General features: G+C 58.2%; 1 protein-coding gene across 6 annotated transcripts in view; it reads left to right on the top strand.

Annotated features, from left to right (window-relative positions):
* Positions 1–14,998, top strand: part of GRK6 (G protein-coupled receptor kinase 6) — a 15,161-nt gene extending 163 nt beyond the window's left edge. Inside the window, exons 1-16 of one of the 6 annotated variants that reach the window (XM_034656664.1) lie at positions 7–147; positions 3,840–3,935; positions 4,918–5,030; positions 5,148–5,225; positions 5,573–5,673; positions 5,993–6,085; positions 6,191–6,254; positions 6,392–6,532; positions 6,822–7,012; positions 7,806–7,843; positions 7,939–8,028; positions 8,990–9,198; positions 9,293–9,430; positions 12,841–12,978; positions 13,061–13,195; positions 13,866–14,998. In XM_034656664.1, the coding sequence (XP_034512555.1) occupies positions 96–147; positions 3,840–3,935; positions 4,918–5,030; positions 5,148–5,225; positions 5,573–5,673; positions 5,993–6,085; positions 6,191–6,254; positions 6,392–6,532; positions 6,822–7,012; positions 7,806–7,843; positions 7,939–8,028; positions 8,990–9,198; positions 9,293–9,430; positions 12,841–12,978; positions 13,061–13,195; positions 13,866–13,937 (1,749 nt within the window). In that variant the 5' untranslated portion in view covers positions 7–95 and the 3' untranslated portion in view covers positions 13,938–14,998. Of the gene's footprint in view, positions 1–6; positions 148–3,839; positions 3,936–4,898; positions 5,031–5,147; positions 5,226–5,572; positions 5,674–5,992; positions 6,086–6,190; positions 6,255–6,391; positions 6,533–6,821; positions 7,013–7,805; positions 7,844–7,938; positions 8,029–8,929; positions 9,199–9,292; positions 9,431–12,840; positions 12,979–13,060; positions 13,196–13,387 lie in introns of those variants that run through there. The other 5 variants (XM_034656660.1, XM_034656663.1, XM_034656661.1 and 2 more) reach the window with 5 other exon arrangements.
* Positions 14,999–16,168: the final 1,170 nt, after the last annotated feature.

The raw sequence follows: 16,168 nt of genomic DNA, 5'->3' as shown, positions 1-16,168 counted from the left end.
CCGAGCCGAGCCGCGCCGATCGCCATCCGGCCCCGGCTCCCGCGAGCGATCCCGGCCGGCGGCGCGGCCCGGCGGGCCCGGCGGCGCCGCAGCCCATGGAGCTCGAGAACATCGTAGCGAACACGGTGCTACTCAAGGCCCGGGAAGGTGAGGCGGCCGAGCAGGCGGCCGGGTGCGGGGAACGCGGGCGCGCGGCCTCCGAGCTCGGCTGGGCGCCCCAGTCGCCAGATCCCCTAGGGCAGCGCGCTCCGCTCCCCTCGCCCCGCACCCCGCGCAGAGGCGAGCTCTTCCGGCCGGTAGTCCTCCGCACCTGCCCCGGGGTGCCGGGGCCCAGGAAGGGGCGGGGGTCAGGCCACCGCCCTCGCGGCGCGCGCGGGGGGGTGGGGGTGCGGTGAGGGAAAGAGAGAGGAAGGAAGAGGGAAGGGTGGGACCTGGGTCCTTAGAGAGCATGTCTGAGGCCTCTCGCAGGTGATAGGTGAGAAGATGCCCCAAGAAAGGGTAGCCTACCCCACGTGCTTCAGGCCCAGACCCTGGCGCCCAGCCTGGATCCACACAAAGTTGGTGCAGGATAAAGGCTGGGAGAATGAATGAGCGGAGCCACTGCGGTACCACAGCCCACCCGGTTTGGGGAAACTGCTGATCACATATGTTGCGCCGCCCCTCAGGACACTGGGGACAGAGGCAAATGGGTCATGGTTTTTGCCCTCAGGAAGCCCACGGTCTAGTGAGCTAAACGGTCACAGAAATAAGTGGGAGCTGTGCTTTGAAGGAAGAGAGCATGTGGGGCTGGCAGGACTGTAAGTGCAAGACCTGGCAGAGGGAGCAAGTCCGGTGGGTGTGTATTGAGCTCCTCAGGGCTTCCACCCCAAATGTTACAAGGCACCTGCTCTCTGAGAGTCCTGGGGGACACACAGAACCAGACCTGGCCCTCACTGCCTTGTGGTTAGTCTGGCCTTCATCTGCCATTGTCCACCTCAGTAACATAATCATGGAACACTCATTCTGTGCCCTGTCCTGTCTAGGGTGCTGGGGACCAGCTGTGAACCCTTCTTTTTTGAACTCTAGGGTAGGGAGGTCATGACATTGTCATTTTCCACTCTTGCTGGGCTTCCAGGCTGAGTCATCTGTTTCACTTTTCTGCTCCATTTTACAGGTGGGAAACAGGCTCAGACTAGGGACTAGCCTCCAAGTCATACAGTGAGGCTGTGGTTGACCCAGGCCTAGGACACAGGATGTCTCTAATATAGTCTGTAGGCAGCCCAGAGGAGCCCTCAGATGGCCCTGCTACCCTCTGCCTGCTGAGTGTGTGTTGCCCCCTGGAAGGTGCTGCCTGGAAGTTGGCATGGCAGGCTGGGTCCTTAGTGCCCAGAGCCTTCCTTATCTCTTGTCCTTTATCGAGTCTCAGGGCTAGGCCTTCCTCCTAGCCTCTGGGGGCATCTGCCGATTCTGTTCTGCCTCGTCATCTAGCCAGCTCGGGAGGAGGGGTGGGGAGAGCCTGGCCAGGCCTCCCTCCCTAGGGCTGTAGCCAGTTCAGTCCTCAGGCCTGCCGAGAGCATTGCCTTGCCTGGCCGGGGAGGGTGGCATCTCCCAACAGGCTTCCTCAAGCCGTGGGTGAGGCGTAGTGGGGTATGGCCAGACCTGGACTGATGCCTCCCCTGGAGAACCCTTACCCAACCTGGTTCTGCCCCTCCCACCTGCATGCTTCTAGAGAAGTCTCTTCTCTCTAAACTTTAGTGACCCTTTTTGTGGAATGGTTGGGGATGGGACATGAGAACTAAAAGAAATCTCTGTTGTCACTGGGTCCTAAACCCTGGCCCATAGAGTGGCTGGCTGCATTGGAATCCCTTCATTAGCTGGCTGACAGCTTGGGGCTGGGCCTTTGCCACCTTCCCAAGGGATCTGAGGCCCTAAGTGATTTGGGAACCCTGGGATGACTGGAGTGGAGTGTTTGGGGTTGGAAAGGAGCATGGGTTGTGGTCCTAGGGAGCTGGGTTTGAATCCTGCCTCTGGCACCTCCAGGCTTTGTGATCTTGGACAAATTGATTCCTCGTTTCAAGGCCTCCGTTTTCTCATGAGGTTGTTCCTAGCGTAGCAGCATTGCTGTGAGGATGAAGTGGGGCAGCACTGGGGGGGGGGGGGGGGGGGNGTGGGGGTGAGCCCTTGTTTAATCCTCCTTCCTTGCCCCAGAGGCACAGGGAGGGGGCCAGGCTAGGCCAGGCCGGGGAGGAGCCCCACTGACTCTGGTGGCAGTTCCAGGACAGGATATTTGCATGTGACTCTTGCTGCCTTGATGTGGCTGGGAGGAGGGGGAGGAGGAAGTAACTGGTGGGGGGAGGCCAGCGGATGGAGGGTTGGGTGAGGGACCTGTGGGGGTGGGGGAGGAGTTCCCCTTCTGGGGAGGCCTTGCCCCGGCTTGGGGGTGGGGGTCTGTTGCTCATTCACAGTGGAGCAATGACTGTGGGGTATGCTGGGAGCAGGCTGCAGCAGGGGTGCTAGCAGGTTTCCCAATGGGTGTCCTGCAACATTTCCTCCTCCAGGTGGCTTAGGTCACAGAACCCAGGGAGGCACCCAGCTCTGCCCCCTCCCTGGCATAGCCCCTTTTCCTGTGCCACCTGCCTTCAGCCAGGCCAGATGGAAATAAGGCTGGCTAAACTGAAGGGAAACTGAGGTCAGGCAAGGGAAAGTGGCTGTCTGAGCTTGCCATGGGTTGTTGGAGCTGAGGCCCACCCCTTGCCCCGCCCTGCAGAATGCTAGACACAGACTCTCCCAGTCACCCTGACGACACCTTAAGAGGTGGCTTTGGATCCAAAGTGCCTATGAGGATATTGAGGTACATAGAGGGCAAGTGATGGGCCTAAAGGGTGAATTGGAGATTCAGATCTATGTCTGTGGGGCTCCAAGACTCGGGCCCTTCCATTTTCAACCTCTTGGCCCATGGGCCACATCTGGCTAGCTCTCTAACATGTTTAATTCATTTGGCTGCAGTGGGCTTTTACAAAAATATGAACCAGTATTTCACATAACAGTTCAGATTCCCAGCCGGGCACACTGAGCCTGCATTCCTGCCTGGCGACAACCAAGCTGCAGCTGCCCCTGTTGAAAGGGGCATGCACAGCGCAGTTCACCACACTCCCCACCACTCCCTGTTGTCTCACATCTGGCCCACTTTTACCATACCCATCTGGCTCTGTAGGCACCTGGGCAGCTAGTCTGGTCTTAGCAGCTACACACAGGGAGCCAGCTAGGTAAAATGAGGCGGGTATCAGGGTCACAGAAGTCATTTGGTACTGCAGTGGGCATCCCAAATGCCAGCCCTCTTGCCACCACGTTGTTCGAGTCTCTGATAGCTCTGGCGCAGGGCCAGGTAATGGGGGCCTGAAGCTTCCCAGGGACCTAGCCTTTCCTGTGCCTCTGGCGTGTCTCAGGCATGTCCCCATGTCCTGGAATCTCTCCCTTCTGTGCCCTGACTTAGGTAGTTCCCACCACTGTCATGTCCTCTACTTTCTTCCCCTGGGAAACTCTTACCTGGTAGGAAGCAGCTTAGGCTTCCCGGAAGCCCCCCCCTCCATACCCAACACCCCCATCCCCACTCCCGGTGGCCTGTCCCTACCACCCCTCTTGGATCTTCCAGCCCAGGAGCCCCCAGCAAGAGCGCCCAGGGGACCTTGTGTGTCCCAGAACCCAGCGAGAGCATGCTGAAGCATGTGGAATGAAGACCTGAGGTGCCTTCTAGAGTGGGCTGTGCCCAGGCTGAGCCCAGAAGGCCTTTGATTCCACAAGTGGTGAGGGAAGTGGGGTAGCGGTGGGACTGGAGACCCAGAGCTCGTTTGCTCCCACAGGTGGTGGCGGGAATCGGAAAGGCAAAAGCAAGAAATGGCGACAGATGCTGCAGTTCCCCCACATCAGCCAGTGTGAAGAGCTGCGGCTCCGCCTCGGTGAGGCCTGGGTGGAGACCTGGGGGTGTTGGGGGAACCTCCCCTGAGACCTCACCCCGGGGGCAGAGGGGCAGGCGGGGTTGAGGGGTCTGGGGAACAGGAAGATTGAGGCTGCACCACCCAACCCAGTTTCAGTTCCTGGGCTTGAGATGGGTGGAGAGCACAGTGCAAACAGGACAGCAGAGGTGGTTGGGGGTGGGTGGATGCGGGGAGGAGGGCAGGGTCAGATTGGGGGCAGTCTGAGAGATGCAGAGCAAAGGAGGGTCAGGCCGAGGGTCTGAGGGACAGAGGGCGCAGGGGAGGCTGGAGCCCACCCACAAGTGGACTGCATGAGGAGCCCCAAGCCCGTGCTTAGCACAGCCCAGCCCGGAGCAGGCTGAGTGGCAGGTGGGGAGCACCAAAACCTGGACCTGAAGAGCCAGGACCCCAGTTCCTGCTTATCTTGGCCGAGGCCCCAGGTCTGCGCAGCACCCAAGGTGGCCTAGGCCCCTCTGACAGCCCGCACGTGGGCAAGGAGTATACTATGGCTGCTTCCACCGCCTAGGAAGGAGGCCTAGCCTCGAGCTTGCCGGAAGCCACAGCTTCCTCCTGCACTTTCGCCAGGCACGCAGCAGGTTTGGGCCTAGCCTGGGCCGGGCCGGAACCTCACAGACCACACCCAAGCCCAGCACTGTGACGTGTGTAGGTGGTGTGAACCAGGAGATAGCAGGGGGAGGTGAGGGCCCAGCTCTGGAGCCATACTCCTGGCTGCGTGACCTTGAGCTAATAACTTGGCTTCTCTGGGCTCAGAGTCCCAAGCTATGATGGAAAGAAGAGTAATGCCCACCTCAGTGTTGTGGTAAGGGTTCTAAAGGAGATAATGGCTTCCATACTACAGGGCTAGAAGCCGCAGTTGGGGCCCAGGGCCTGGCGGTATGGACAGGAGTGCCCTACCGGCAGGCTCCAGGTCTGGGAACCCAGTAGCTCCTACCCCTGCTTGCAGAGCGTGACTACCACAGCCTGTGCGAGCGGCAGCCCATTGGGCGCCTGCTGTTCCGAGAGTTTTGCGCGACGAGGCCTGAGCTGACCCGCTGCATTGCCTTCCTGGATGGAGTGGTGAGTGCAGCCCAGGCCAGCCCTGAGGGTGGCCAGAGTCCCCAGGTCAAATGTGCCCCATCTCCCCACACCTGTTGTTCGCCCCGACCTCAGGCTTCTCTGCCTTCCACCCTGTAGGCCGAGTATGAAGTGACCCCTGATGAGAAGCGGAAGGCCTGTGGGCGGCGGCTAATGCAGAATTTTCTGAGCCACACGGTGAGTGAGCAGTGATGGAGGGATGACAGCAGTGGGCAGAGCTCCATGATGGGGAGAGCAATGACCACAGCCTGGGCAGAGAGGCTCTGGAGCTGCTCCAGGTTCACCAGGCACACCGCGGGCAGGGAGCCCAGGAGGGTGGGCCAGGCCGGGCAGCCTGCCAGTGGCTCGGCTTCACCCTACCTCAGGGGTAGCAGTGGAACCGAGTTCAGCAACTGGGCAGGCTGGCGTACCAGTAGCCAACAGCTGTGCCTAGCCCGGGCCCAAGATATAAGCTGTCTGTGCCTGGGAGGGGGCAGCTGGCCAAGGGAGCCCCCGGCACTGACCTCTTTATTGCCTGTCCCTAGGGTCCTGACCTCATCCCTGAGGTCCCCCGGCAGCTGGTGACTAATTGCTCCCAGCGGCTGGAGCAGGGGCCCTGCAAAGACCTCTTCCAGGAGCTCACCCGGTAAGCCTCTCCCTGCCCACAGGCCTGGAATTGTGTCCTGAGGAGGGGGCTTCTGTGGGCCCGGAAGGCTGTGAACAGCTCAGCAGCTGGTGAGGGAGCTCAGCCTCTCACCCTGGCCTTGCACGTGCTGTGTGAGCCTCTCTGTAGCATCTTCCGCTTCTGCATGGGGGCATGGCTCCCGCCTGGTCGGGTTAGCAAGAGGGTTGACCGAGGATGCTGCCTTTCAGGCTGAGCGTGCACATAACAGGGGGTCTGGCCCAACAAGCCGAGAACCTGGGGGGGGTCAGGGGCTGACCCGTGGGCTGGGCCCTCTCAACAGGCTGACCCATGAGTACCTGAGCGTGGCTCCTTTTGCCGACTACCTCGACAGCATCTACTTCAACCGTTTCCTACAGTGGAAGTGGCTGGAAAGGTGAGCTCCTTGAAGGCTGGGCCACACTAGGCCAAGTTGCTAGGAGTCTCCCGGGCCTTGGGCCCCTGCTCAGCCGGTGTTTGCTCTGAAATCCCTTACCCACAGGCAGCCAGTGACCAAAAACACCTTCCGGCAGTACCGGGTCCTGGGCAAAGGCGGCTTTGGTGAGGTAAGTGGCAGGGCCAGAGCCCCTGATGGAGTGGGGAGGTGGGGTACAGTGGGCCCTGGACCAGCCCCCCCCTCCCGAACTCCTGTAGCCCCAGGAAGGGCACAGCTGGTCCCTATTTGCTCGTCTGCCTCGGCTAGGTGTGTGCCTGCCAGGTGCGGGCAACAGGCAAGATGTACGCTTGCAAGAAGCTGGAGAAGAAGCGGATCAAGAAGCGGAAAGGGGAGGCCATGGCGCTCAATGAGAAGCAAATCCTGGAGAAAGTGAACAGTAGGTTTGTAGTAAGTACAGACAGGAGACCCCCGCCCTTCCCCCTGGCCATGCGCTGGCGCTGCCCTCCCCACTCACCATGCTAGGTCTCTGCCTGCCCTGCCGCGTCCCCTCCAGGCACTGCCTTCCCGCCTCGGAGATGCCTGGGAAGGGCGGGTTTGGGGTGTTGACACCAGGCCTGGGGAGCAGGCTGGGTCCCAAGGAGTGGCACTGAGAAGGATTTTTTGGGAGGCTGGTGCCAGCCTTGCCACCGGGTGGCCCCTGGCTCCTGCTTGAGGGCTCGGGTCCCCTCGGCCACAGGTGAGCTTGGCCTATGCCTATGAGACCAAGGACGCGCTGTGCCTGGTGCTGACGCTGATGAACGGAGGCGACCTCAAGTTCCACATCTACCACATGGGCCAGGCTGGCTTCCCCGAGGCTCGGGCCGTCTTCTATGCCGCGGAGATCTGCTGCGGCCTGGAGGACCTGCACCGGGAGCGCATCGTGTACAGGTGGCGGGCCTGGGCCTCCCCGCGGGGGGCTGCAGCGGGGCACGGGTGGAGGCTGCCAAAGGAGGTTGGGTGCCAGGGCCGCCAGGGCACGCAGAAGCCGGTTTGAGCCCTGCTGGCCGCGGGCGTGGGGCTCCACACTTGGCCGTGCCCGCCGCACTTGAGAACCTCTGGTTCTGGCTCACTCACGTGAATGCCGGTGTCATCACCCCTCTCTGTGTGACCCTGGGCCAGTTGGCTCCCTGCTCCTTACCCTCGTTCCTTTTCTGGGAAGCAGAGACTATAATTCCTGCCTCGCAGGTGGTTTTAGGACCCAAATGAAATAATGGGGTAGAGCGCACAGAGCCCGGCGTGCAGGGCTTGGCAGCGGACGGCTCTGCCTTTTGTCATTGGCAGTGATTTCATTTGAACCTCGCCGCAGCCCCATGAAGGGACAGATGAGTATCCCCATTTGACAGGAAAGGTAGAGTCAGCCACCAGAGTTGGGGGGAGGGTGGGGCTCCCTCAACACTAGTGGTGAGCAAGGCTCCTGGTGCTGTCCCCCCAGGTGGGGGCTGCTCTCCACTTGCCTGGGGCCTCCCAGGAAGAGTCCTGGCTGGACAGATCCTTGGGCTGCTCCCTCAGGTCGAGGCTGCTGTGGGCGAGGGCAGGGCCGTCTCTCACCCTGGCAATAAATGGCTCCCGCACCTTGCTGCTCATTCCACCCCAGGAGACGAGTGAGCTAGGAGGTGGTGGCGTCCCGTCTGGCTCCTCTGCAAATTGAACAATGTCTGACCCTGCCTTTCTCTCCCCACAGGGACCTGAAGCCAGAGAACATCCTACTGGATGACCATGGTGGGTGAGGGGGCCACAGAGGTGGGGTGCCGTGGAGTCGGGCAGGGTCTGGACCACCTGCTTAGTGGGTCTCCTGCTTCTCCACCCACATTCAGGTCACATCCGAATCTCTGACCTGGGGCTGGCTGTGCACGTGCCAGAGGGCCAGACTATTAAGGGTCGTGTGGGCACTGTGGGCTACATGGGTGAGTCTCCCTCCACCCTGACCCCCTTGCTTCCTGGGTCCCCTTGCTGTCCTGGGTTGGGCCCCACCTCTTCTGTTTGGGAGTCTTCTGTGTCTCGGGGAGTAGAAAGAGCTGATATCCCTCTTTTATAAGTTAGGACTGAGACTCAGCCAGGGCCCCAGACACCTGCGAATACACATTCATTTACCAAGTACTTACGGAGCTCCTGCTATTGGCTGGGCTTGCAGGTGGCTGCCAGAGAAGGATGAGGAGGGGCTGATTTTAGGGCCTTGGTCTTGCCCTCCCCTGAACTGCCCAGGTTCCAAGAGGGAGTGCCCATCTGCAGTGCCAAGATGTGCCCCCGTATTCCCCTTGGGACCGTGTGACGCGGCAGACAGAGCCCCAGGTACAGGACCCACCTCTGGTCTGTGGTGTGTCCTTGGGCCACGTACTGCTGCTCCCAGCCTCACTTTGCCCAACTGGAAAGCAATCGTACTGGCTCCGGCGTTGCCTTGAAGGTGCAGAGGTAGGAGAGGCAGACATTCCCGTGTGCCCACCCTGGCTGGTGCGGGCACGCAGCAGAGGAGTTTCTTCTTTCTTCTTTCTGTATTAAATCCAGAGATCGTGAACTGGTAACCACACAGGCCTGATGTGGCCTACATTTGTGTTTAAATCAAATTGTTTTTAAAACAATTGGAATGGGTTCCCAACATTTGATAGGCCAGACAGCTTCACATTAAAAATATGGATTGCTGACTTCTCGAAAAATCAGAAGACCTGGCCCCCTGCAGGGCCACATCGGCTCTCTGATGGGGCGTGTGCTGTCCTATGTGCTGAAGTCCCTACCAGGCTGTGGGGAGTGCCTGCCGGCAGGCGGCCATCACAACTAACACCCCACTTGGTGTGTGTTGGGTGTTCCCAGGGCCCCAGGGCTTGGTTCCTCCCTCCTGCCCAGCCCTCACTCCTGTTCCACCCTGCCCAGCTCCGGAGGTGGTGAAGAATGAACGGTACACATTCAGCCCAGACTGGTGGGCGTTAGGCTGCCTCCTGTATGAGATGGTCGCAGGCCAGTCCCCCTTCCAGCAGAGGAAAAAGAAAATCAAGCGAGAGGAGGTGGAACGGTTGGTGAAGGAGGTGCCTGAGGAATACTCGGAGCGCTTTTCCCCGCAGGCGCGCTCGCTCTGTTCTCAGGTAAGGTGGCCGTCAGGACTGGGGCCGGGGGCAGCGGGCACCTCTCAGGGGCCACCTCTCAGGGGCCACCCTGACCACCCCTGCCCTGCCACAGCTCCTAAGCAAGGACCCTGCTGAGCGCCTGGGGTGTCGGGGAGGTGGTGCCCGCGAGGTGAAGGAACACCCCCTCTTCAAGAAGCTGAACTTCAAGCGGCTGGGAGCTGGCATGCTGGAGCCGCCCTTCAAGCCTGATGTGAGTGCTTTCCACTTGTGCTGACGGCGGGCCGAGGGGGGCTCGGGGCTCTTGGAGGCGCACTCAGCACACCTGCAGTGCAAGTGTCAGGAAACCCAACTCAAATGGCTTGCCCGACAGAACATAACTCAGTGGGCTCACGCAGATGGAAAGCTTTTGGCATCCCTGGATCTGGGGCTCCAACAATGTTGCAGGAATTCTCTCTTCCTCTCCCTCCCCACTGTACTGGCCAGTGTGCAGTCTTTACTCTCTGGCTGCTTCCCCTAGGGTATGGCCGTGGTGTGGACCCGGCATTTCAGGTCCTCATCCTACCAGCTCAGCCAGCGCCGGAGGCACAGTGTACCTCTTGCCCAGTCATTTCAAAGCAAGTCCTAAAAGGGAAAAAGAAAAGTCTTAAGGCTAGCGCTTATTTCCACTGATTGCTTGGAGGTCCTGCGGTGGCCACACTTGGATCACTTGCCCACCTGAGCCACTGCCAGTGGGGGAGGTCAGTTTCCTGAAAGAAAACCAACATGCCATTGCCTGCAGAGGTAAGCGGCTGAGTATCGGCCGCGCACATCAGGTAGTACGGACTTCACCCTCGTAGAGTCTTACCCATTTACTGAGCGGCTCGGTGGATCAGGCGATCTGTGGGCAGAGACATCCTCGAGGCCTCATATTCCAAGTGGCAGAAGCCCAGCTAAAACTTACGTCCAACATGGAGCTTATTGGTTCATTTGACCCGAAGGTCCTAGCATAGGGCCCATGTCAGGGTTTCGTGCAATGTTGCCAGGCTTCATCTCTTGGCTCTGCTTCAACATGTTAATCGTCCCCCGTCTGAATTCAGGCTTCTGTGTGTGAAGTCACAGGGAAGGTTGCGACTGGCTAAGATGAAGTTAGGTGCTTGCCCCCTTCCCATGTGTAAGAGGACTCGGTCCTGGCATTGACAGTTTACCAGCAGGCCAGGCTGATAGCTGTCACCCACACAGTGACTGTTGATTGGCTCAACAAATATCTGAGTGCCCATAAGTGCCAGACCTGAGATAAAGAGGTCAGCAGGACCTAGTCCTGCCTTCCTGTTGTAGCGGGGAGCATGGTGAAAGAAAGCACTAAGAGAAAAAGAATATCAGGTAGTGTGAAAAAAATAAATCTGGCAAAGAGGGAGATAAGGAATGATGGAGGGTGGGAGTATTTTTAGACAGGGTGGTCTGTGAGGACGTGACGGTTAAGCAGAAGCCTAAAATATGTGAAGGAGATAGCTGTGCCGAGTTTTGGGGTGAGAGCATTCCAGTGAGAAGGAGAAGCCTTGAGTGTGATAGACCAGTGAGGAGGCCAGTGTGGCCAGAGCGAGCATGGGCTGGGAGAGGTGCAGGGTTTTATTCTAAGTGTGACAGGGGGCCTTCGGGGAATGTTGAGCAGGCCTACGAGGTGTGGGGGCAGGGCTGGAGGGGGTGAGTAGAAGCCGGAGGCCAGCTAGGGAGCCGTTGCTTAGGAAGCATTGTGCCTTGTAGGCCTCACCAGCACCCTGGGGTGTGGCCTTTGCTGGGAGTGATTGAACTGAGAGCAGCCTGCCTCAGGGCTGGCCCCCCCATCAGGTTTACTCCTGCTTCCAGTGCATATCATCTCATTTAACCTCGAAATCATCCCACCGCCCCAAGTCTTCAAAGTTAGAAAACCAGTGCCCTGGCATTTAACTTTTTAGATGGAATGGATGAGAAGCAAGTTTGATGCTGATGTCATTTTTAATAGCTTTGTTGAGATTTAATGCACATAACATAATTCACTCCCTTAAAACGTGTAACTAAGTGGCTTTTGGCATATTCAGAGTTGTGCAACCATCACCATAATCAATTTTAGAACATTCACATCATCCCTTTCCACCCACCCGACAAAAACCCCATGCCCATTAGCACTCATTCCCCATTTCCCTCTCCCTGTGGCCCTGGCAATCACTAATCTACTTTCTGTCTCTGTATATTTGCCTGTTCTGGACATTTCATGCAAATGGTGTTATCCAATACATGGTCCTTTGTGACTGGCTTCTTTCCCTTAGCATAATGTTTTCAAGGTTCATCAATATTGTAGCCTGCACTTTGTTCCTTTTTTTTTTTTTTGAAGATTTTATTAGAGAGCACATGAGTGGTGGGGAGGGGCAGAGGGAAAGGAAGAAACAGACACCCCCCTGAGCAGGGAGCCTGATGTGGGGCTCAATCCCAGGACCCTGAGATCATGACCTGAGCCGAAGGCAGTTACTTAACCAACTGAGCCACCCAGGCGCGCCACCCCCCCCCTTTTTTTTTTAAAGATTTTGTTTATTTGAGAAAGAGCACGAGCAGGGGAGAGGGGCAAGGGGAGAGGAGAAGCAGACTACCCGCTGAACAGGGAGCCCGATGTGGGGTTCCATCCCAGGACCCTGGGATCATGACCTGAGCCGAAAGCAGACACTTAATCAAGTCAGCCACCCAGGCGCCCCTACTTTGTTCCTTTCTTATTACTGAATAATATTCCATTGTGTGAATATACCACATTTTGTTTATTTATCATTTGATGGACATTGAAGTTGTTTCCACTTTGGGCTATTATGAGTAATTCTACTATGAACATTGACATGCGAGTTTGGGTGGGGACATATGTTTTCATTTCTCTTGGATGTATACCTAGGAGTGGGATTGCTGGCTAATATGGTAATGCTACATTTAACCTTTTGAGGAAATGCTAGATTGTTTTCCAAAGCAGCTGTACCATTTTACATTACGATGTTGTTTTAATTGACATCCTTAATAGTAGGATTTAGAAAACAATGTGAAGATGAAAGAGACAGTGGCCTTCTGGAGTGAGGTGGGCTCCCAGGAGGGGCTTCCAGGGATGTGGGGAGTTGGGAGGACTGTTCTAATCCTCTGGTTGGCCATGAAGCTTGAGGGGATGGAGCAGGCCATTGGACATCCTGGAACAGAGGACCTATCCGTTCCAGGCCCTGCATGGGAATGGTCAGCTGAAAGGACCAGCTAAGATCTGCCTGCACGCACCTCACCTGTGATACCCCCAACAGCCATGTGTGGTTGAAGGGGGTACCTGCCACTGATTCCCCTAAGGCACTGTGGGGGCTGGTTGGCTTCAGCAGGTCGGCTCCCATCGATCTGGAGAGGCATGGCCTTTACGTAGCTTCATGAGTCAGGAGCAATGAAGGGTAATGATCCCCAGTTTACAGAGGGGAAATTACCTCAAAGAGAAGGGACTGCCGTGCTTAGGAAGTGCATGGGGTACCTAGTTTCTGACTCAGATCAGAATGCTTCAAGGGTTGGGGCACAGCCAAGCCAAGGCTGCAGGGATTTCCAGGGCTGAGCTGCCCGGGCGCATAGGCGGCCAGACATGCATGTGTGCTTGCTCGGGAGTCTCTTGCTCCCATCTGACTGCTGTTCCGTCCCCACCAGCCCCAGGCCATTTACTGCAAGGATGTTCTGGACATCGAACAGTTTTCCACAGTTAAGGGTGTGGAGCTGGAGCCCACTGACCAGGACTTCTACCAGAAGTTTGCCACAGGCAGTGTGTCCATCCCCTGGCAGAATGAGGTAAGGAGCTGGCCAGCTCGTGGGCCGGGCTCCAGAGGAGCAGCCCCGGAGCTGGCTCTCACGGCTGCCTGTGCTTCGGCAGATGGTGGAGACCGAGTGCTTCCAGGAGCTCAATGTCTTTGGGCTGGATGGCTCGGTTCCGCCAGATCTGGACTGGAAGGGTCAGCCACCTGCACCCCCCAAGAAGGGACTGCTGCAGAGACTCTTCAGCCGCCAGGTAACCCCCAGCACTCTCCTGTCTTGGCCCCTCTCCTGGCTTTAGGGGACGGTGGGCGGGAGGCAGAGCTGGTGCCCGCGTGCACTGGGAGTGGGCATCTTCCAGCTGTGCCACGTGTGCCCAGGGTCTCTGGCCTCATTCCCGCCAGTCCCCTACCCCTGGCTGGGCTCATGGCCTCTTTTCTCTTTCCAGAGGTGAGCAGTGTGGGCTCCCCGTGGGTTGGCCTTGCTGCCCGGCCTCGGGGAGCCACAGGCAGCCCTTCCATGGCAGAGGCAAGATGTGGGCGAAAGAAGTCTGGTGCCCGCTCCCCCCTTCCCCCAACTACTCCGTTCCCTGCACCCTGGCACCTTCAAGCTGCTAGCCTTGCTTAGCCATCTGTCCCCCCATGCTCCGCCTCCACCATCCCCAGGGAAGAGGGTCTGGACAGGGCCTTGCTCTGTCAAAGCCCGAGATCCACCTGGACCCTCTTACTTCAGCCTGCTGCCAGTAGCCTCTGCACCGATGTCCACACATGTCTGGCCTGAGCTGCTGCTCCAGGCCCCTCTTGGGGAGCCCCCAGCCCAGAGCATGGCTCCAGGCAGCTCCTGGCAGGGCCGGCCTGGGCGGTGGCACTAGTGGCTAATGGCACTCGCTCTGCCTCTCTCCCTCCGTGTCTTCCCCATCCCTCCAGGATTGCTGTGGAAACTGCAGCGACAGTGAGGAAGAGCTCCCCACCCGCCTCGAGCTCCCCACCCGCCTCTAGCCCCCAGCCTGAGGCCCCCATCGGTGGTTGGCAGTAGCAGCTACTCCGAGCGCTGTTTACAGTTTTGCACAGTGGTCTTCCCCATTGCCCACGCAAGCTGTGGCCTGGGGAACACAGCCGGAGCTGTCCCCGGTGTCCTCTGCCCCTCAGCCCCTGGTCTGGCTGAGTTCGGGCAAGGCCTGGGCTGTCCCTGGGACAAAGGTGCGTCCCTTCAGCTCTTGTCTGTGGAGCTCGGGGCTTTCTGTATTTATGTATTTGTACGAATGTATATAGCAACCAGAGCGTTCTTAAGACCCACCCTGGAGCTGGCAGCAGGGCCACTGCCAAACTCAAGGCTCCTTGGGCCTAGCTTGGACAGGCCGAAACTGGGCCAGGAAGGCCCTTGAGCCCCCAGCACTGTGCTCGCCACCGCCGACCTCCGAGTGAGACTCATGCCTGCCTCTGCTGCCCTGGGCTCAGGCCACCACCTCTGGGGTCCAATGCTGTCCCTTCTCAGCACTTGTCAAAGCTGGATCTGGGGCCTCTATATCCCCTAGGCCTGTGCCAAAGTGTGACCAGAGATTGGGCTGACCCTGGGACCCATCAGTCCACTGCCCAGGCTGTCCCAGATGGGTCTGCCTCTGCCTCCCAGCTCCCAGGGCGCCTCGTCCCTCATGCTGGGCCCTGTCCTGAAGACACCTCTTGCAGAAACGCCCCAGCCCAGGCCACGGGAAGGGGGGAGGAGGTTGTCCCTGGCCAACTCTCAAACATTCCAGACTCCCCTCTTAACAATAGACACATGTGCCCAGCAATAATCCATCCCTCCCTGTGTGTGCCTGTGGGGTGTGTATGTGAGTGTGCGTGTGTGTGAAGGGGGTAGGCTGAGGTGTGTGTGTGCCTGCACCCCAGGCCCCAGTTCTGGTCCTTCCCACATTGTGATGGCCATCCTGATCCCAGTGTTAGGGTAGCATGGGATTACAGGGCCCTGGTTTTTCCGTATTTAAAGCCAATTTTTATTACTCATTTTGTCCAATGTAAGCTGCCACGTGTCTCTGAGTGAATACAGTCGAGCACAAACCTGGCCAGCCGCCCTGCCTGCCTCTTTCTTGCTCCTGGTGTTCCAGGGGTCTTTCTGCTTCCCTCGCAGAAGGGAAGGAACTGGGAAGGGATCAGAGGTGGGCCTGGTGGGGGCTGCCCTTCCAACATGCCCTGGACCCCCCCACAGCTGATCTTGGAGTAGCCTCTCCAGGCAGCCAGGCCTTGGTGGCCTTTGGGCTCATCCAGTGGGTTTCTCAGCTTCATAAATGGGATGAGGCCTGAGGGAAAAAGCCTTGGGTCCCACTAGGGTGTGAGTCTGGCTCTACTGGTACCGTGAGGCAGGTTTAGCTGGAAGGGTCCCCTCCAAGGCCAGGATGGTCTGGCGACCAGTTGTGGGCTTGGAGCAGCCTGGGGAGCAAGGTGGAAGAAACATCTGCCAACTCTGTCCTAACCTGGACACCTGTTGTGTGCATGGCCCAGGGCCAGTGAATTAGAGCCATCCCTCGGCCCTGGAAGCAGGAAATGTGGCTGGGCAGACGTGAGATAGTGGTGATAATGGGAGTTAGGCTGTGGCTAGGGTGGGTGGGGACCAGCCATGAGGACATTAAGAAGGGTTCTCTGAAAAGTTGAGCCAGGTCTTTAAGGAGACTTTACCTGGGAACAGAGGGATTGGAGGAGCATTCCATAGCATTCCGCCTGTGCAAAGATGACAGTTTGTTGGCAAGTTTGTCCCAGACTTCATAAATCTGTTGTTGCACCATAGTCTCCCAGTGCCCCCAGCACTCCAAGGGTGCTCTGTAACCACAGTAAGGGTCTGTTCCTTGCCTCTGGCCAGGCACCAGTGCCACAGGGTCCACAAGCAGTTGGACAGTTCTGGATTAGAGTCTCAGCCAGGCCACTCTTCAAGATGGGTTTGCATAGGTCCTTCCCTTGTCTAGAAAGATGGGTGTGATACCCATCACCTCACAGGGCAGTTGTGAGAATCCATGAAAGCAGCCAGTCACCTCCTTTTGCCCCTGGGACACTGACAGGACTCTTGCTGATTAGGGGAGTGGGTGCTGGGTGCCAGGCTGACAGCTATGTCAAGGGCATCCAGAAGGTTCTTAGCACTGACTTAGAAGGGGCCTCTCTGGTTGTGGCCCAGCTCTTGGTGGTATGTGGAGTATGTGCTGCTGCCTCCGTTAACTTGAGGGAAACCGGGGAGGGCCATGCCC

Source organism: Ailuropoda melanoleuca, chromosome 3 (genome assembly GCF_002007445.2).
Source record: "Ailuropoda melanoleuca isolate Jingjing chromosome 3, ASM200744v2, whole genome shotgun sequence".
Lineage (NCBI taxonomy): Eukaryota > Metazoa > Chordata > Mammalia > Carnivora > Ursidae > Ailuropoda > Ailuropoda melanoleuca.
The sequence above is the reverse complement of the archived record's forward strand: the minus strand, read 5'-3'. Positions and strand labels throughout refer to the sequence as shown.